The sequence below is a fragment of the Lonchura striata genome, chromosome Z (assembly GCF_050655825.1).
Source record: "Lonchura striata isolate lonStrDom1 chromosome Z, ASM5065582v1, whole genome shotgun sequence".
Lineage (NCBI taxonomy): Eukaryota > Metazoa > Chordata > Aves > Passeriformes > Estrildidae > Lonchura > Lonchura striata.
In genome coordinates this window covers 53,691,059-53,712,284 of record NC_140740.1, presented here as the reverse complement: position 1 = coordinate 53,712,284, position 21,226 = coordinate 53,691,059, and the positions used below count along the sequence as shown (strand labels likewise).

Genomic DNA, 21,226 nt, shown 5'->3' with positions numbered 1-21,226 from the left:
AACAAATATCTTGCAATATTTTAAAAAAATGTATAAAAAAAGATTGATGAAAGGGCGACTCAGATTAGCACCACCTCAATAAAAAAAAAAATTATAAAAGAAATTAATAAAACTGGATCAGGTAACTCACCAAACTTAATTCATCATTAACTAGTTAAGTTTTTATTCTCTGCCTGATCAACAGCTGCTTTAATTACTGCCTTTTGTCCAGCATAATATTAAAAAGTATATAAAAAGGAAAAATATCTGAAATATAAGGTATAGAGTTATCTTACTATTAATTAAAGGCAAATAAAACTCTAGTGAATGAACATATTGCTTTAGTGACTATAATAGATGCACAAGTGTTTGATCTTGCAGAACAAGACTTTCAGTTTTCAGGGGATTTCCATCCACACTCAGTCCCTGCAATATAAAATTTGCAATGATAATTGCAATGCTGCTACTTGTCATGCTCTTTCATTCTTAATTTCCATTTCTTCTATGAAGCACTTACTGAATGAAGAGATCAAATTCTGTGGAAGTTGGCAATAATTTCACCATAGAAACAGGAATAAGAGCAGTGTTGAAAAAATTATTTTATCGTAATTTAGCATTTATAAGACACAAGGCTTTCAGTCTATATTAGTCAGTTATTACTGCAGAGTTGTATTAACATCACTGTGTTATTTTGTTTACTTTTATGGGCTACAAAGGTTACAGAATTGCTCTAAGGATATGTGAGGAGCATAGTCCATTGTATTAGGCATTACATATCTGTGGAGGAGCCATAAGCATCCTCAAATAAATACCTGCTTAAATGACACAATGATTTCAAAAATAAATACTTTCCTATAGGCAAAGTGTTCACCAGCAAAAAAAATGTCAAACTGATGAAGGATAATTTTGATTTAATAGTTGTAAGAAGTAGCATCTGTCCTTCATAATCTTCTGGGCTTGTGGTCTGTTTTTCTTGTTTGGTTGGTTGGTTTTGTCTTTGGTTTTTTTTTTGTTTTTTTTTTTTTTGTTTGTTTTTTTCCTTTTTTCTGTTTTTTTTTGGGTGTGGGAGGGAGAGGGATGGGGAGGTTGTTTTTATGCTAATGATCTGGTAAGTTAAATTAAAACTGCAAGAACATTTGCCTAATGTAATCAGTTTTGGAGGACCAATTCACTATGGGACTGAGATCTCAAATGTTGAAATTTCACTTCCAGGACTAATTTAATGACCTGCTTTGAAGTACCTCATAATAGCATTGGTATACGAAGAAATATGATATATAGCAGTCCTTGCAAAAATCTAAATGTTCTTTCCTTTGCTACTATATAATTGGCAGGGATTGCTGACTTTGAAATGGGATGGACTCAGCTGAATTGAGGATACATGATTTTCTAAAAGTCCATCGGGGCTCTACTCAGGAAAAAAAAATTGAGATCAGAGCATAAAACAGCTGTGCTTATTGGAATGGCAGGGAAAGATGCCTTGAAAATGTATTCATTAGAAGAAAAACAGTGAACAAGGATTTCAAAACATACTGCTCCTTCATGAACAGTGGGAGTTAAGCTGTTTTCCTAGTTTACATACCTAGTAAACCAGTAGGATCTGGACTCAGTGCTTGACTAAAACACATTTATTTAAGCTAACACAAGAGCTTGAGCTTTCTGATCACAAAGTGCTCAATCCTGATCAACCTGACTTAATTATTGGAACTATCCACAGATTTCAGAGAGAAGCTCAGCCCTTAATAAGGTTACTTGAGTAACTGAAAAAACTCTAGCCTTTCAAGTGCTCATTTTGTGAAAAGGAAACCCTGCATCTTAAGAACACCTCAGATCCCACTGACTGTGCTATGTGTGAAGGGATCATTCTGCCACAAAAAATTGGGCATCTGCTGAGCTCAGGATGAGCCTGAACTTGAGCCATACCAGTAAGGTCAGTCCTGCAAAACCTTCCTTACTCCATATCACAAAAGTGAAATACATGCCAATTAAACCTTCAGATCTGGTATGGGGCTAATTCCATTAGGTTTTGCCAAGAATTCTCTCCCTTAAAATATAACATAGGTAATTTGTAGGTAGTCTTCTACCCTAAGACTTGCACACAAGAAATTTCCCTTAGGCAGCAATGAGCAAGACAGGGAGTGGTTGTTTTATTTTACACTATTATCTACATTCAGAAGAGTTATTATCCTACTTCTGATTCCCACACCAAGCAAGATGCTTATACTGACACACCAATATTTTAATAGGGTTTTTTGTCCTATAATAGAAAATTTTATTATTTAAATTAAAATATGGAAGAAGAATCAGGGTGGTAGAAAGGAAATTACTTCTTCCTAAAAAATCACAACAGTGGTTTTATATGATTTTTTAAACACTGACTCTATACGATTTCTATACAGATTTTATACACTGATTTTTTACCTAGGAGGTTTGTGTCACTAGCTTCAATGACAGTTGGACTTGAGCCTTCACAGCTATGCATTCCTGCCTCACTAGAGGTTAGCAACAAATCCTTCACTACCTTCACAGAAGGCCGTGTGTAAACTGGGAAGTTTGCTCCTGCAATTTCTGATTCACTAGAATGTTCTAATATTAATTACTTCAGATTACTTACAGAAAGATCTTCAGTGTCTGAGACCTCAGTTTGTGTCTACAAGTTGGGGGGAAAAATGTTTGGCCTCCAAATTTTAGAGTCTTTTTAAATGTAGTATATATTGTAAGATCCTCTACATATCATCATATCTTTGTAAAAAAGGTTAATTTATGGGCTGTAGTTAAAACCTTCATAAACTTTTCAAGTTAATTCCCACCATATTTTACTTTATCATGCACTGTGACACGTCAGTATTATCTCTATATACCTGCTAAGTTTAACACTTTTCAAACAACACCTTGTATTTGTGACAGTTAAAAATAAACACAAAATTTTACCCATGAGAAAAAAAAAAGAGGAGTACCAGGATCATGGTTAAGATTCCTCTTCTAGGAAATGTTGCTCTCTTGATCCTGAATTCCCTGAGTTATTGGGAATTTGAAATTGTTTAAATATGTGTGATGGAAAATTATTCCAAAAGCCTTGGAATATAATTTGCTCTATACATGAGGAAATTTGCAACTACTAAATCCAGAAAACAGCACTTATTCACAAGCCTCCTAAACTGCACAGAGAGAGTACTACCCACTGGTAAATTTCGTAATTCCACATTAGCAGACTCAATTACAATATGCACTGCAAATAGCATATCAGTGCATCATAGTTACAGCAATCAGCTGCCGAAATGGGATATCATAGCCCTGAACTCAACCACACTGAGAAACAGCACAGAGTTTGAAGAGGAGTTACACAGCACAGCGTCTTGCATTTCAGCAGAAAAACAGCAAGGCCAGTGGATGGGCTCATGCACTGTTCAGGAATCCGAAAAGCCGCTACGCAGCCACTCAGTGTTCCAGAAGAGTTTGAAATCTCAAAAAAAAAATCCCTAAATGACTAAATGGAATGAGTGACATCCAAGCAAAAGATGCCTCTTTCTCTTCACTTTCAAATGCTGCTTACTTTTGAGTTAAATGCTTTTATTGATTCTAACCACCTCAAACAAGATTTACAGCTTGCAATATTCACAAATCCAGCATGAAAGACTAATACAGAAGGCAATGTTCTAGTCCCGAAGAAGATCTTTTATCTAACTGACTTCCGCTCATTTAATTGATTTGCTTTGATCATTCCTCAAGGTTCATGAACAAGAGTGAGTTTGGAAATTTTTACCCATTCTCTGCAGAACTTCAACTGGGGAAAAAAAAAAGTCCAAAAACTTCTAGTCACACACACACACACACACACACACACACACACACACATATGGAATGGAGGGGGTGTTGTGATGGGGGTCGAGAAAGAAGCAGTTCTGTCCCCAGCGGGGCTTGAGCGTGCACTACCACTTCCCGCTGCAGAGGTGGCCCTTCGGAGCGGGGCACTGCAGTGGTAAGCAGCTGGGTGTGGGTTTGACTGGGCAGCTGTCCGGTCATCCCTGCCCGGCGGCCGGGGCTGGGGGAGGCCGGGCCGCAGCAGCGGCGGCTCGGGAACAACAAAGTGGGCTGTAAAGCCTCCAGGTGGTGGGTGTATTTGTTGTCCTGTCTGGGAGGTGCGGTGGCTCCCCGGCCCCGGCAGATCCTAGTGCTGCTGTGGACATTAAGAAAAGTCTCTTCTGGCTGATTCCAAAACCAGATAAGGAGCCGCCGAGTCACCAGCTATGTCTAGACACCGGACCTCACAAGTCAAACGGCTTGTTTGGATTAGCTTTGGAGATCTACCGACCTGAACAGCCCTCCTAAAGAAAAGCCACAGTAACACCCTATTTTCCTCTTCCCGTTGCCACACGAGGTCCATCCGGAGATAGAAGTCCGTGTCACTTAGTGCTGGAAAATTTTCTGTCTTCTCTCTTTCCCACAAACACACCTTACCCCTGTTTTGTCTTTCAGAAGAAAACAAAATAAAGAAGAAGAGACACTCCAGAAAAAATTCTGTTTTGCAACCTTCCTCCTTCCTTCCCTCCTTTCTTCGCCGCGCCACACAGCCCAGGAAAGAGCCGGAGCTGCAGGTGGTTCATCCAGCGGCAGCCGCGGCGTGCGGAGCGCGGCCGGGCCGCCCGCTGAAGCTGCTGCCCTGCGCTGCCGGTCCCGGGAGAGCCGGCCCGGCGCGGGGTGCGCGGCGCGGATCTGCCGCGGCAAGGCTGTTCGCCCTCCTTGTCTCCTTCGGCCTCCCTCCCTGGCCTATAGAGAGCACTTGTTCAGTGCCCTCAGCCGCTGCAAAAAAAAATTTAAGGAAATTCACACGACAATGCAGCGTAAAATACAAGTAGCATCTCTCGGCTGGAATGCTGAGCAGAGCAAGACCCAGAGCTTGCCCCGAGCTCCCGCACGGGTAGAAGGCTCGGAGAAATGCACCTATTGATTTTATACTCTTTGCTCCTAGGTAATGAGGCCAGATACCGCGCAATATGGAAAAATCGGGTATACAGGCAAGTTTTCTCCGCTCCCCACCACCACCCCCACCACCTCGGAGCCTGCTTCCTTGGGAACTGCCTTCTCCTCCTGCACTTCACAAGCCCTGGGAGGTGAGGAGTGATCCTCCAGAAGGGCCGGCACACTGGGAGCTGTTAAGTTTATGTTTGTGGCGCCTGAGCTCAAACAGTCATTCAGTGGCTTGCTCTGTTATCAAGAAAACAACAATCAGGAACAATCAGTAAACAGGATCTCTTTCCAGCCCCTTTATTAACTACTTACAGCTCCGCTAAAGCACGCAAAGCGCCCGGCAGCAGCATCTCTCACCGTAAAACGCTTTCGGCGTTTCGGGCGTGTAGAGAGGGCCAGGGATTATCAGTGCCCGTGAAACCCAGTCGGCACCACGGACCCTGACCCCTGCCCGGCTCCGTCCCGGGTGCTCTGCTGGGGCTGGGAATGCTGCGGCCTGAGGTCTGGCATCACCTGAAAGTCTCCTATTCCCTCCCTGACATCAGTTCTTAGGTAACCCAACATGAATTTGTTAATAAGTGTATGCATACAGATGTATATAAATGCAAACACTTACTGTTGACGTGTTTAACTGATCTTCAACTCTGCAATTCACGTACCCGGCTTCTGCATCACACTGCCACGTTGTCTGGGGATGCTGAGAGCTAATTAACCTGGGTACAAATATTGAAATGAGAAGAGTTTGAATATTGATCCAAGTGTGTGCAAACGAAGTCCTCAGAGAAATTATAGTGGGCTTATTTGACGCTATTAAGAGTAGCTGCAGCAAGAACTAAACCGACGGATCTGGGACTCCTAATCGCCGCCCTCGGTCCAGACCGGAAAGAGGAATCAGAGCAGAAACCTGACAGTGCGCCATAAGACCAAGCATTTCATGAAGAGGAACTTTTCTCCCGCTTATACAAATCCTGCTGCCCAAGCTTGGGAAGTGCTCTACCGAAGGCACTAGGAGAATCCACTCGAAAGTTTGTCTTTATTCGCTTCAGGGCAGAAAACATTCGAAAGTTTGTGGGGCCTCACAAATGTATATAATGAAAAAGGGAATTAAAGGCCATAAAAGGAAAAAAAAAAAAAAAAAAAACACAAAAACAAAAACAAACAAGCAAACAAAACCACCAAACACCAACCCAAAAACTCCGAAATCAGACGAGTATCGTTTAAGCAAAGTTTAGAGGGTGGAGGTGCCGAGATGACCTCGATGTGGAGGCCACAGCTGCTGGGGACGCGGAGACCCCAGAGTGACCGCCGCAGGAGCGACCCGACTCTTCCTAACCCCGGACAGGGCTGGGGTCTCGGGCTCTCTGGGGGGGTGTAGGCAGGAGCCTGGCGGTGGATGTGTGTGTGCAGGCACATCCCGAGAGGGATTCCACCCGCAGCTGCAGAGCCGCGGCAGCGCTCCGGCTCCAAACACACGGTGCTGCCCTGTGTGCTTCAAGGTGCAAGACACTGTGCTGGCAGCCCAAAACAAACGCCAACCCCTGCCTCCCGGCGGGCAGCTTATCTCGACGACTGCCCCAGCCGCCCGGAGGGCGCGCCGGGACCGCGGGGCGCCTAGCAGGGCTGGAGAGCCTTCCCCACGCAAGGACAGACAGCCCAAAGTCTCCTTTCCCTCCTGCCTATCCCTCGAAGCCGACAGGCATGCAGCCGCCCGAAGGTCCTTCCCGGGGCGGGGGACAGAGGGGCAGCTCTCACCAGCCCCCCGGCGTGCGGGGTACTCTCTCTCGGGGTCACCCCCCTCCCTGCGTGACCCCGCGTCTCCCCGCGGAGCCGCCGCTCCTGCCGCCTACACGTTAGCATCCCGGCGGAAGAGGGGAGCGCAAAGGGCCCCAGGCTGCCCTGCCCTTACAGGTTTCCAGCGCCAGTTACAGACCCTCCCGAGTCGGAGACTCCATCTCCAAACTCACCCAAGCAAGAGCGACTCCAACAACTTACACGTCAGACCACCGGACAGAAATGATACCCCTTCTCCCTCCCGCCCCCCGAAGCGCCGTACCAATCCTCTGATCCTGTATGAAAACACAAGGGTTACTGGTCACACAGTTTAAGGTAGATTTCATATTTATTTAAATATTTATCAAGTACTCAAAAATGTATTACACTTGAGCATACAAAATGAATCCAGTTTCTAATCAGGATGACTGAAATCCTTGTATTAGATTTTAACATTTTTTAATGTTCTCTGTACTGTCGAAATGGTTTGTCTAGAGCTGAGCTTGCTCAGAGTGGGCTGAGATGGTGAGGAGGGAGGGAAAAGAAGGTTATGTTAAGAAAACATTGGGGTTTGGAGTAACTGACATGCAAACCGACTTGTCTTTGTCAGACTGTATGTTCCAGTCCTTAAGGGTGTTTTAAAGTGAACCTTTGTCTTGTGCTGCCCGGGAGCACTAGGGAGCACTTGGACTGGAGCAAAAACAACCCTTTCCCATTTTTTAAAAATTTACTTCTTTCTACTTTTCCCCAAGAAATCGCCCACATTTCTAGCTTTCACCACCCTCTCCCCCGCAAATTAAAAAAGGAAGAAAAGAGGGAGTGAAGAGAGGGAAGTCGACAGAAAATAAGGAACATATTCGTGCAATTTCACAGCAATATCCCCGACAGAAATATCCCCACAACTATTCCTCCTGCAGCATTATTCAATTGTTTTGACAGCAGACATTGATAAATAATGGTCATACTTGACTTGTTAAGCAAAAAGCATCCCTTTTATCAGGAGCTTATACTTAAAATACAGGTCACTTCAACAATCTCAACAACGAGGCTTTGGTATACAGCACTTTCTTTTTATTATTTTTAAAAATAGCAGAACTCAGCAAAAAGCCTGAGCTCTCAGTTCTTTAGATGTCTTAACGTTATGTCTGATCATGCCTAGAGTAATATCACTTTTAAGGGCAAAGGATGGGGTGGGGGAACAAGAGACTTTTTAACGTTATCGATTGAAAGCTAAGGCATCCAACTAGCCCTGATACAGTTGTTGAAACGGAAATTTACAAGCTGGTCGTTAATACTTGCAATAAAATATCACACTCCTTTTATTCACTAACGACCGCCTTTGCATGCAATATTTTATTTCAGGTATTTTAGCTGCTAACCTGTAAATATTTAAAAGAGGGAACTTTGTTCATTATTTAATGTTAATATTATTATTATTATTATTATTATTATTTTCTATTCCAAACGCTTATCTAGTGAAATAGTCCTGAAGATATAATAATTCTACATATGGCGCTTTTATTTCACATCATATTTAAGGAAAGAAAAAGGACAAAACACATAGAATTAGACATATAATTCAAAGACCACGGTACAACCTTTTCTTTTTTTTTTTCTTTTTTTTTCTTTTTTACTTCGGCAAACAAAAAAATAGTCAACTGACATGAAAAGTGGCAAGTCTTTCGATAATAAATAATAAATTACTTTATAATTTTGCAATGCAAGAGCAAACAAAAGGAGTGATTTTTTTTTTCTTTTTAGTTGTCCTATTTTTTTTTAGTTTTTTTTTCTTTTTTTTTCTAGAGAGTGAGAGATAAAGAGAAAGGAAAGAGAGAAAAACAGTCGTTATAACCAATGACTATACACATCTCTGGGGGAGGGGAAGGTTGTTGGGCGGACACATTTCAAACACAATCCCGAGACGCTTTGTGGCAAAATAGAGGTATACCTTGTTGCAATGTTTTTATAAATTCGTCTTTAAAGATGAATTCAAAAACCTATTTTTAATCGCATCACACTTAATAGGGGGTGGATCTCAACCAAACAAAATCAAAACCCCGCTACAGGCATGCTAGAAGAGACCCAGGAAAAACCCCTTGTTATGAGTCAACTAAAAACAACATTGCAAACCAATGCAGCTCCACCTTCCTGCAAGGAATCTTTCAACAATGCAGGGCTGAATCGTCTCTTTCCTGATGATGGAAAACCTACTGGAGCTTCTTTTGGCAAGGCTATCCCCAGTATAGAAACAGCACCATTCAGAATGGGAGGGACCAGATAGAAAGTCCCTCTACCTTGGTTTCTCCCTAAGATGTGCAGTCAAATGAAAAGATTTTTTTTTTTTTTTTGAGATCCACGAGTACAAATCCTTTATATTTGGAAAACGTCTTTTTGATACTCCTCTGATCATTGAAAAGCGTGGGGTTTGCGGTTCTTTTTAGTATTTTATTTCTAGTAAGATCCCATGATTGTCTTCACAGTGTTGCTACCATATTACCTTGTCTTTTCAAATATGACTCCGTTCATCTCATGGAGCAGTTCCTTGCTAGGTTCATTACAGGGTTGTTAAGTATTCTTTCTCCCTAAATTTCGAAGTCCCAACACGTTCATTTTCCCACTCTCTTCAACAGGGGTGAGGGTAAGGGTAGAAACAACAACAACAGATATTTGAATGAATGTTCCTCACGCCTCAATAGGACTGGCTACCATGCTGTTGGGTGTATCTGGCAGCTGAGAGGACATTGATGCTACTTCACTTCCAGTAGAATTGGAACCAGGTCCTCCTTCTGAAAAATTAACCTGCCAAAAAGAAAAAAAAAAAAAGAAAAAAAAAAGAAAAAAAAAAGAAAAAAAAAAGGAAAAAAAAGAGAGAGGAAAAAAAAGAAGAAAAATAAGAAAAAGAACTGTTGCTACAACTGTAAAACTCAAAGAAAAGTAGCAGGCAAAGAAGAATACAAAAATAAATATACAAGGCATGCAACCAATAGGCCTGACACATCCACAGGAGGCTGTGTTACTGCTGGTTGCTCTGTTTAGGTTCCCCATTGACTTCACAGGAACCTTCTTCAGGCCTTCAGCCAAATCACCAAGAAAAAGTAGATTAAAAAATGGAAAAAAGAAGACTGAAAAAATCAAGCAAATAAACAAACAAACTTATTAATGAGGCCTTCTTCCCTGTCTTGCAAAAGTGGCAATCCCAATAGGATGTTCTAGTAAATTATTTAGGAGTGCATGTGTTTTCTTGACATGAAACTGAAAGATTACTTTTTTCCCCTTTTGTGCACATACCAAAATAAACCTGGAAGGAGCATCCAGGAGCAGAAGGCATTTGAAACCAGCCATCCGCTTTCATTCCTGATTCGAGGCTGGTGCTATCTCTTCTTAATGAGAGTCTGTTTGATAAAAAAGGTCACACTATTCCATCTTAATGTGCCCTGCTGCTCCCGTTAGTTTAGGAATAATGCTGGGAAAAAGCATGACTTGAAGGGTGGAGCTTTGTTAATCCAGAAGCATTTATTTGGCACCTATTTAGCTGGCCAATTCTGTGATTAAGGCCCTTTCCAGATTAGAGCCATGTCTTGAACAGCCAGTGAACAGTCTGTTCCTTCCACTATTCTTTAATTTAACTCTTTTCATTATCACATATTATTTTGAATGTATATCAATATTAATTTGCCAACCTAATGGTCTATTTACCTATGTATATATATATTTACCTGTATGTGTATTTGGACTATCCATTTTCCCTCCTGCCTTTTTTTCCCTTTTTTTTTTTTTTTTTTTTTAATTATTTAATGCAAAACCTCACTGCATCAAGGATTTTTAAAGTCTTGTATTTTGTTAAGGCACAATAAGTAAAGCAAGCAAAAGAGAAAATTTTTTCTCCCATCTGATGGACAGCTTGATTAAAGCAGGAAAAGCACTGGTCGCTTTAGATGTAAGAGGATGCAAATAGCCTTGCTGCTGTGCTACAGATTCCTGAGCAAGCATAGTGTGCCAGCGAGGGGAGCACACTGCTGACTGCTGTTGGGCAAAAGAAAAGGGCTTCTGCAGGAGAGTGTAATACTAAACCAAAAAAGTCTGAACACAATGCTAAATTTAACTATAAACCTTTGTCTTCCATCACTTGGTGGAAAAAAAAAAAAAAAAAGAAAAGAAAAAAAAGGAGAAAAAAGCCCAACATATAAAAAAAATTTACATGTTAATTTTTCTTAACTGTTTTTCTGAATCCCCGAAATACTACACACAATGTACCTTACTATTTTAACTATCTGGTTTTAACAGATTTAGGGCAGGAAAGTGACTTAAGACTGAACTTCTCTCCTTAATTAACCTTGTTGTGTCTAAGTGTTGTTGGCAATATGGTCCCATATGGGCTGCCAAGTGACATAGGCATAAGAAAGTGAGTTAAGGACAGAATTTCTTCTAAAAGGCCTATTTTGTTTTGGTTTAAGGTAGTTTATTATATTGCTTGAATTTTTCACCTAAATATGTACTAGCAATTTCCTTTCCAAAGAACAACACTTACTGTAAGCTATATATGTGTATAGGTTAATGTGCATATATAGATACATAAAGTTATATCTAGCAGTACGTGCTTAAGACACAGACTTTGAAATTTTAATTAAGAGACCATATTTGTCTGACAAAACAAAGGTCCTGGCTGACACTGTAATCATGTATTCAAAATTCATCGTACAACATAAAGGCAAAATCAGCCTGAAGTGGGGACAGGTGAATTCTAGAAACTGCTTTCACAAATATAAGTACAAGTAAGTGACATATAAAGAATGTTTTGGTGAAGTGCTTTCCGTTTTCAGGAGTGTGGAAGCTATTATCAGACTTGAGTCAGGCCTTAACCAAACTCACAATCAAATAAGAAATATCTCTGCTGTACACTAAGATCGACTTTGCACCAACCTCTGGAAATCAATTCAGTTTTCTGCTTTTACAGATGCAGTTGTGCATGCTTTGCAATTTCTGGAAAACCCAGCTAATCTGGATTGTTTGAATCTCTAAGAGCATCTGACACCTGGAGTGAATCGCCCATTGCTCTGACCCGGGTACCGGTTGGCTCGGGCTGGGAACCGACACTTACTAGTTGCTGAAAAGCAGGTTGGTCTATGTCACTCTGCAATGCGAAGTCACTCAGTACTTTCCAGGGAGGCTGGTAACTCTGCACCTCCACGGGGTTCGCCTGCAAACCGCCGTCATGTCTCTCCGGACTAGCAGCCACCATTGGAGTTCCTGTCATCCCTTGGATATTCTGTAAACAGCCCAGCAAAAGATGTTAATGAGCTTGGTTAGCTTTATTGTGTATAAACGCTGAGTCAATAAACTGCTTTCTATCTTATCTATACGGTCGCTTGTATTTGCTTTGTTAATCTGCTGTGAATGTCTTACTCTATTCTACTCTAGGTCAGCCTGTTTCTACTCACTGCATTTATCACGGTGGAAGTTTACTTTCTTTCCCTTTAATCCTCCTATTCGTCTCAAGGCATATCCCCTCCGCCCCAAGCTCTCTCGAGCATGAGCACTCTATATCTCGACTGCCAATGGACGTCTCAGAACCAGAAACGGTTAATCCCGCTCCACTCTATAGTTCGAGTCCAGTCTGGTTTTGTTTTGCGTGACCTTAACTGGATCGTATATCCAGGGCTCAGCAAACCTGGGGTACGTCATTAGCGCGCTCTTTCAAAAAAAAAAAAAAAAAAAAAAAAAAAAAAAAAAAAACCCCAGCCCTCTCAGTATGCCCCGTGGTGCAGGCACAGTGTACAACATAACTCCAAGCCTCGACGAATAGATTGTTCAGGCGAGTTAATAACACCGTGTTTTATTGCATTCCAACACGGTAAAATGAAACTCCTTAAATTCCACTTAATTAGGCAGCCTTATGAATTAATAGTCTTTCTCTGGTTAGTCATTGTACACAGGGAGAGTAACAGACTCTTCTTCAAGTGAACTTACAACAACAATAATAAAAAAAACAAATTTGGCTTAAAATGGAAACAGAAAACTTGTTCAGCTGAACCCATTGCATGCCTGTTGTTTACATCAACCATGCATATATCTGCAGAAGAGTTCTACATAGATATAACTATATATAAATTAATCTGTAAACACTATGGTAATTCCAAAAAATTTGCATTGCATTTGTCTTTTTCTGCAGTAAGTGCACTGACAAATACACACCCTGTGTAATATATAAAGTGCTAAGGAAAACACCTCTTATTTCATTTTTACTTTTTATTTTTAACTATTTTTACTTCTAGATTTACTCCTGTTTAAAAACTCTGGAGAGGTCATAGCTGTAGTTTTCTCCTTAAGGAGACCTTTGCATTTGCAGTATAAATATTAGACGAGACTGGGTTTATTACATCCCATAAGTTCTGCAGGTCTCATTTATGCTGCAGAGGTTAGTCTAAGCTACTGCGTATTCTTAGCCCCACAAATTCTAAGTACACTAAAGCAACCTAAATCGGCTCCTCGCTTGGTCTGTTTCGATAGCGGTGACAGCAGAAACTAACGGGTATTAGTTAAGCAGTATCGTTTTCTTTGTTTTCAAGGAGATCGCAAAAAATTAACACCATTAAACCGAGCCCTGCAGCTGTCCGGGCCGGATATATACCCAGTTTTTCTCGTTGGGAATTAAGGCAGACACGGACAGAGTTTGAAGCCACTTACAGTTTTGTCATTGGGTTGCTGCTGCTGAAGTTGCTTCATCATAATGCTTCTTTTTTTGTCCTTGCATCGCTTGTTTTGAAACCAAACCCTGATGACCCTCGGGCTGAGGCCAGTCATTTCTACCAGTTGCTCTTTCATGAGGGCGTCAGGTCTGGGATTGGCAGCGTAGCAGGTCCTCAAGGTGTGAAGCTGTTTTTCATTAAGAACAGTCCGGACTCGGGTTGTCTTCTCGGGCTGCTTGTGGACGTGGGGCCGCAGAGCTGGCTGTCTGGCAGAGATAGGTTCTGCTGTAAGGGAAGGGGAAGGGAGGAACAGGATCCCCATGAGTAGGAAGCAGGGAGTCTGCAGAGACTATGAATCTAAACTGGTGGGACAGGGGAAGGTGGCGGACAGGGTGGGGGGCGGGTGATGAACCCTCTTTCAAAGGCCATTCAAACACTCAGATCTATCGGAGCTGCTGCAGCCTCCTCTGCTTTATGCACTGCTGGAGTGACTGACATTTCTGACTCCACAGACAATTAATTTGCAAAAACAAACCACCCCCTAAAACCCCTAATGACAGAAGCTTGAACCTGTATGAAACTTGACAGGGGAGGGCAAATTAGCTAAAGTGTATGTGAACTAGGAAAGGAGCAGGAAGTTTTTGTTTATTTATTTCCTGACAAATCACCAAAACAGAATTTTGGCCCGAAAAATAGTTAAAGAATACTTATAAAATAAATCATAATTCGGGTCTGCTTCTTGTACAGTGAATCTAGCCCATTTCAGCCAGAAGCTGTGATAACGTGCAACAGCTCCCGGCAGTTTGACACTTCCAAATCAGAGCAAAACAAGCCAAATCCTCTGCACCATGCCAATGGAAAAAAAAAAAAAAAAAAAAAGAAACTGTGAGAGCTCTATATCTCAAGGCACGGGAGATGGGATTTATCTTAAAACATGGAGGTGGTAGGTGCATTTGCTTATACTTTGGATGAATAATTAAGAAATATCTATCTAGTGCTTTTAAGAGGAGAACAAGCCCACCAACTCGTAGAAACTGCCAAGAAATGCAAAACTGCGGATGGCATCACATCAAGAGCTCAAAGTGTTCCTGTGGTCCTGCTATTCTTCTGTGCGTTGTGTAGCTGTAGCTATTATGTGTAATCTGACCCAGTCGAGGGAAAAATAAAAACAGGGATTTTTTTTTTCCCCCTAAAACTGTTTAGCTAACAATTAGAAGTGCTTGCTTTTGTACAGTCGGGTTCCGACTTTTCTAATTGTAACAATACATCAGCAAATGCGATGACGACAATACGAAGGCTTCAAATCTTATCAGTATTATAGCTGCCGACACACTAAGCCTTTTGGAGACATGGCACAAACACGATATAGGGAGCACAGTCTCTCTAGAATTATGCCCTGACCAGTTACGGGATTATTTCTCCCTATATATAGATATGTCACCTCAAAGCAGCTCAGAAGACGAAAATTAACCCGTTTTAGAGTAGTTGTATTTACAAATAACTTTCCGAGTTACAGTTACTTGCATAGCAAAAAGGCTGGTCAATCTTGTATTGTCCAGCCTAGTTAGCCTCAGAGAAGTGTCCCTTCCTAAAGCTAAGGGTCTCTGAGTGTCTGACGTACCCGTCGAGAACTGGAAGTGTGAATGAAGTTGTAAGGTGGGGCGACTCTGAAGTTACAAGGCTGAGTTTTGAGATGAAATTCTCATCAAATTACATGAAACGTTTCAAGAAGGCAAGAGTCACTTTAAAAGGCAATTACCGAAGATTAGCTTGTTGACAGTTTTAAATTACAGGCTAAGCGCCAGCCTGTAGTTATGAAGTCTATCTCTTTTCAGACCCTACTTCCTCCAGCGCTCAGAACAGCTTCTCCCCTCGCTCCTGAGGCAGCGAAGGGGTCTGAAAACAGACCTGCTCTCCGCAGCGGCTCGTCCCTCTCCGGCTCAGGCTGCCCCGGGCTCGGGGAGGTGACGGAGGAATCCCGCACTCGGTGCGTGGTGGGGGCAGGAGGAGGGCAGGCTGGCGGTGGGGGCGCGGCCCCTCCGCAGGTGTTCCGCCTCACGCGTCCCGCGGACGCGGGCGTTTCTCGCGGCAGCTGGACCTGCAGCAGCCCCGAACAGGAGGCGCGCCTCCGCCGTCGCCTCTCCGCGGGCGCGCACGCTCAGGCCCGGCTCTCCACGGAGGTGCGGGACCCGCTGAGACCGTGGGGCTCTCCCCGCCGCCCGGAGTGGAACCTGGCATCGCCAAACCCCGCGGGTTTCCGCGGCGCTGGGTGCGGGCGGTACCTGCCATCTGCAGCGGCCGAGCGGGATGCAGGGGGCTGAGAGGGTCCCCGCCGCCCAGGCTGGCCCTCTCCACCACGTCGTGGTCCGCCCGGCAGAAGAGGCCGTCCTCCCGCAGTGCGAATTCATCGCCGGGGATGAGCTGGCGGCTGCAGGCCACGCAGCGAAAACACTCGATGTGGTACACCTTGGCGCGGGCGCGCATCACGAAGTCATTCTTGCTGAAGCCGATGCTGCATTTGGCGCATTTGATGCCGTATAACCTGAGCAGGGCCCAGCCCAGAAAGAAGGAGAAGGGAGGGAAGCAGGGAGAGCACGGGAGGGGGAAGGGGGAGGGCAGGGAGGGGGCGGAGGGGGGGGGGAGGGGGGTAGAAAGGAAAGAGAAAAAGAAAGAGGTTTTCAAGGTTTTCACTCCCACTCGTGGGCAGCCCCTGTCCCCGCGTAGACGCGCCACACGCAATCCACTGCTTTAAAAAGTATGAAAAATACAGAAGCCAGAAGAGGAAAGGAATAAACCGGATTCACTCTCAGACGGTGCCCTGATCCCCGTGCTTTAAAGGCGGAGTACATAAACACACCGGTGAAAGAGGAGCTGGGAGGCAGAGGGGTAAGAAGAAACAAAAAAAGACCCCGTTTCTTCCCGAGGCTATCCAGCCTCTCCCTCTTGTCCCAGGGCTGCTGCAGGAGTGGGGCCATCCCTGCCCTCCTCATTACCTGACTTAGCCTGGCCTGGGTCTGAACTGGACTACCCGGGCACACCAGGGAAAGGCGAGACTGCCGAAGCTGTCATCCGAGACACAAACCTGCCTGCTTCTCCAAATCGTGATACTTTTCGCGCGGAACCCATTCAAGACTTGTGCCGCTTGATGTGCCCGCGGACTGCCATCAACTTAGCCTTCGGGACCCAGCAGGGGCAACTGCCAGCGCAGGGTCTTTTCCCCTACTCTCGTCTCACCAGATCAATTTAATACAGCAATATAAGCGTAATATACATGCCTCCTCAGGCTCACATATATAGTAGCGTAACTCCTCTCTCCCGCCCCCAACAAAAAGGCAGTTTCGGTGCTCTGGCTCTGCAGCTTGTCTCCACTTCAGCGTCTCTGCCCCGTCTCTCCTCCTCCTGACGCTCCCACCTTGAGCCGGGGCTCGAGCGCTCCGGTAGGAATGGGAGGGCAACCTCTCGCCGACAGCCCCACAAAGCAAATTATGAGTTCTGGAGTGGGTGGCGGGCTCCTCATCTCTCATGGAGGAGAGGACGACAGTTCACCCACCAGTAGATAAACATAAGAAAATGCAGGGACTGCACACCCCTCTCGTCTCCTACAGAGTGCTTATTAGCCAGAAGTCCTTGGTATGATTAAAATTAACATTTTGCCACAAATGTACGGGTACATCCACTGAAAAATGTACTGGTACATGAACTGTGAAAACTGTTCCTAAAACTGAGCTAATATTTATCCCAACCAATTTCCTCACCGGTATACTTCCTTAGAGATATAGTCTGTAATTTATGCATGTGAGATGTATGCATCTTTTGCTTTTATGGCTATAGTAGTGTACTAATCCTATATTCAGAACTACATATACCTGAATTGCAGAGTTTTGAGAAGAAAAAAAAAAACAACAAAAAACAAAAATAAAAAGCAAACGGCAGAACAGCAAAAGAACAGAGTGATCGTAAAGTAGGTGCATTCATGGGTACAAAAGTTGTGGTGGTTGCCCACAGGTTTGACACTTAGAGATTGACTCATGGTCTAATTCAAAGCCGTCTTGCACATAATGTATTTTTTCCTTTTTAAATTGTAGCAAACTAAATGTATTCCGTATTAATTTAAAAGAGCTAATTTCTTTTCCTGCTCAAATGTCTTCCGATTAGCTCTCTAAGGAGGTAAGTGAACACATTTCGGTCCAAATGTTTTCCTTTCATTTGAATTTAGAGAAAGGACAACATTTTAGAGAACGGCTACAGCAGTCTTTTAAAAGTAAATAATTTTTAAAAAACCCACCAAAACAAAACAAAAAACCCTCCAGTTTTTGCCATTTTAGAACTTGTAGAATAATCTCACAATGGCTTGAAGGAATAGTCTGCTTATAAATTGTGCACTAGAGAAGGAAATACTCGAGGGTTTTATTTCAATTCAGAATTGGACAGAAATCAGAAGATATCTTAGGTGGCTAGGTGATTTGCTTCCAGAATTTTCTGCAAAAAGAAGAATATTGTTCATACCTCAGTGTCATACAAACTTATGATTTGGCAAACCCAATAGGCAACACTGAAATGGATCAGCATGACCCAGGAGCACAAATAATAAACACACTCGAAATTCCTGCTTTGGTTTCTCTATAGTGTCAGCATTGGCAACTCTCACATTTTATCAGTTACCAGATTTTAATGTGAGGAAGGAAGCGGTTCCATTATCTAAATATACCCAATTGTTCGCGAACAGATGATGGGCAATTTGATCTGCTCTGTCTAATTCATCAGTACAGATAAGATAAGAAAGAAAAGGCAGTCAAATATCACCAAAGGGGTTAATATTTAAAAAAGATTAAATGTCAGTTATTTTAGCTAAGAAACATTTTGGTATAGGTTTTAACGTCTCTATAAAAGGATCCTACAGTCTGAAGAAAATCTGGGGTTTGTTTTTGGTTGGTTGGTTTTTGGTTTTTTGTTGTTTTTTTTTTTTTTTTTTTTTTTCTTCATAGGCCTAGTTTAGGTAGGGTTTTCTTTTTCTTTTTTTTCCTAGCCGTGTATTTATGTTTACGGCATACATGCTTGAAGTGCCTTTCTTTTGAATGTCACTATGTCTGCAGAAACACAGAGATGCATTTCTCAGGTTGTCTTAGAAAGGGGTCTGTTCCGCATTGCTCATAGTATCTATATTATTGAAAATATTCTTCGTTATCTACCATTCTCCCCTTGGTTAGAATCACAGGATGCATTACCAAGTCCTCTGAAAGGTCCTACATGGTCCCGAACATAAATAATTCTAGTAATACTTTGCATTTGATATTTGCATTTGAAAAGAAGAAATAAAAAACTTCACTGCTAACTTTTTTCCTCGCAGGTCTATTAATGGGAAAACACGTAAAAAACATACCAATTATCTTTTACCCACTTCCTCGCAGTTTTCCCTCTTAATTCCTCCATCAAATTTATGAGGTTAAAAAGAAAAATAAAATCTCACCGAACAATTAAACAACATAAATGGCGTACCTGATATAATCTCTTTTACAGTAGGTTTTGCCATCCCTAACAAAGCACGTACAGGTCTCGTCCAAATACTGATTACACTCTGCACACTTCAAACACGCTGCATGCCATTCCAAATCCGGAGAAACCCTCAGAATATACTGATCGTGAATTTGATTGCCGCAACCAACACATAGGGAAATCAGACGTTTTTCTGAAATGAAAATAAATAGATGATTGACTAACCGTTTACTCTCCTACAGAGATAAACACACTTTTAATGTCATTCCCTTATAAAGAGTATTGCGGGAGCGTTTTTGGTTTCTGCCTCTTTTTGTTTGTATATTTGGAGGGGGGGGGGATTTGCTGGGGGTTTTGAGGGGTTTTTTTTAAAAAGAATATTACACTTTTGGATGGTAATTGTAGTGTGCCATCAAAACCTTTCCTCGCTTAGAAAGGAGGTGGAACATAGGTTAAAATGAAAGTGTGATGAATCTTTAGGGTGAAGGTTCTCATTTCAAAAACCTTTCATGGAATCAAAACTCCAAACTCCCACGTTGTTTAATTTTTATTTTATTGTTGGCTTGTTTGAACGCCCTGCCTCACGAGGAGAGGACCTGTGTGTTTCATTTCATATTTTAAGAGGCTCTGACTGGAAACGATGAAGCATAGTGGGGTGCACTTCCCACTCAGACCTTTCCCTCAGAAGAGGGGAGTCGAGGCTTCTAGCAAGAACAAGCATCATTACGGTTGTCACTTGGCTCTCTTTCGCAAGTCTAATGCTAATACCCCTAGACCGACTAGGTGCTGAATAGCCAGTCTCACCGCAGTCTATCACGAGAAAAATTTAAGGCTCCGTGGTTGAAGATCTCATCAAAATTCTGCCTGCTCCCCAAACTTTAAAAGAGAGTAGGACCCCCGGCTGTTAACATATAAGGCTACGACAGAGCAAGCATGCAGGCATGGTAACAAAGGCACCTTCTCTACCATTCAAAGGAAGTTCATCACTTTAGCAGTTCGTCTGCCTGAGACGATTACAATAGACAGCACATTTATTCCAAAAACGGTAAAGATTCCGCCTTACTTTTTGGTGGGTCTCCCATGTCTCCCATATCTGTAAGAGGGTGTAATGTCCACAGTGAAATGATGTACGGTTTCGTATTAAGACCCCAAAGTAGGTTTGAAAGCTGCCGCTAAAAACAAGAATAATAATAAAAATGAAAAAATAGAAGTATTAACAGAGGCAAAAAAAAAGAAAAAAAAATCAAAATCGGAAAAAAAAGGGGAAAAAAAAAAGAAAATGGTACAAAACACCACCGACGTGGGAGACACTGTCAGGGCTGCGGAGAGAGAAGGGGACGCGCGGTGAGGCGCGGCGCGGGGCGCGGCGCCGGGGGCGCGGCGGGGTCCGTCCACGCGTAGCGGCGCGGCGCGGGAGCGGTGCGGAGCGGTGGCGGCGCGGCGCAGGAGCGGCGCGGAGCGGCGCGGGGCGGTGCGGTGCGGAGGCGCGGCGGTGCCGGACTGGGCGCTGGCGGCGCGGGCACTCGCCTCGCCCTTATCTCTTACTCAAACTTCTCTGCTCCAACTCAGCCCGCTCGCCATTGGCGCGACGTCACGCGCGGGCACGTCACGCCCGCGCGCGGCCATTGGCTGCGGCGGCGCGGCGCAGCTGCCCCATTATCATATTTCAGCGTCTGGCGGCGCGGCCGCCCGGCTCGGGTTCGCGCGGCCAACTTTTCCTCGCTCCTTATTTGTATTTCCCTTTATACTTTTCCTCTTGTCGCTCTCCTCCATCGCCGTCTCTTTCTTATCTCCCGTCACACCTTTCATTCTCCCACCCGGCCCCGCTCGGGTTCCTATACCCCTTCCCCCGTCCGGGCTTGCTGCGCCACATGTACCATTTCCGTACGGATATTTACATATACATGTATTTATGCACACACACACACACATATATATATATATGCATATACATATATTTGTATGTGTTTGAGTATATCTATATATATATACACACACACATGTTATTTTTCTGGTGGTGGTGTTAATCCGACTGTTTTCCTCTTGAGCGTTTATCTTTCCCAGGCGGGTGCCACGCTCTAGTTTGCCCAGGCGGAGATGCCCTGAAGAGGGAGGGTAGGCGGGCTGGTTGAGCACGACCCCAGCCACGAGATGGGACTGTTTACTTTTCCCCTCCAGCGTCTTTCTCTTAAATTGATGGATAAAATCTTCAATAGTTCTGTTAAACACAAGATTGAAGAAGGTACAAATATTTACCTTAAATTGTCTCTCAAGAACTTCTGCCTTTCCCCAAGAAAGAGAACCCCTTAAAGTCCTTATTATTAAAAAGG

At 43.3% G+C, this 21,226-nt stretch overlaps 1 protein-coding gene and 1 long non-coding RNA gene across 3 annotated transcripts; both read right to left on the bottom strand.

The window, feature by feature from the left end:
* Nucleotides 1-1,037: 1,037 nt before the first annotated feature.
* LOC146763834 (uncharacterized) lies at nucleotides 1,038-6,978 on the bottom strand. The gene is made up of 3 exons (XR_014951586.1): nucleotides 6,912-6,978; nucleotides 5,564-5,660; nucleotides 1,038-4,779 (listed from the first exon to the last, which is right to left on the bottom strand). It is a non-coding gene; the product is annotated as an uncharacterized LOC146763834 (long non-coding RNA).
* Nucleotides 6,979-8,355: 1,377 nt separating this feature from the next.
* ISL1 (ISL LIM homeobox 1) lies at nucleotides 8,356-20,332 on the bottom strand. 2 transcript variants are annotated; one of them, XM_031507388.3, is made up of 7 exons: nucleotides 20,197-20,332; nucleotides 19,960-20,068; nucleotides 18,900-19,089; nucleotides 15,686-15,945; nucleotides 13,402-13,688; nucleotides 11,816-11,983; nucleotides 8,356-9,516 (listed from the first exon to the last, which is right to left on the bottom strand). In XM_031507388.3, exons 2-7 carry the CDS (start codon nucleotides 19,985-19,987, stop codon nucleotides 9,400-9,402), a joined length of 1,050 nt encoding a protein of 349 aa, XP_031363248.1. In that variant the 5' UTR covers nucleotides 19,988-20,068; nucleotides 20,197-20,332; the 3' UTR covers nucleotides 8,356-9,399. The 2 variants fall into 2 exon arrangements, with proteins under 2 accessions (XP_031363248.1, XP_085423832.1); XM_085567706.1 differs by having other exon boundaries at nucleotides 13,402-13,685.
* Nucleotides 20,333-21,226: the final 894 nt, after the last annotated feature.

Excerpts from the sequence above, each read along its gene's own strand:
- ISL1 (XM_031507388.3), bottom strand. The coding sequence starts at position 19,987 with ATGGGAGACATGGGAGACCCACCAAAAA. Across the intron at positions 13,689-15,685 it reads TCGGCCGCTGCAGATGGCAG|CAGAACCTATCTCTGCCAGA; the intron begins GTACCGCCCGCA and ends CTTCCCTTACAG. Across the intron at positions 9,517-11,815 it reads AACCTGCTTTTCAGCAACTA|GTTAATTTTTCAGAAGGAGG; the intron begins GTAAGTGTCGGT and ends TCTTTTTGGCAG.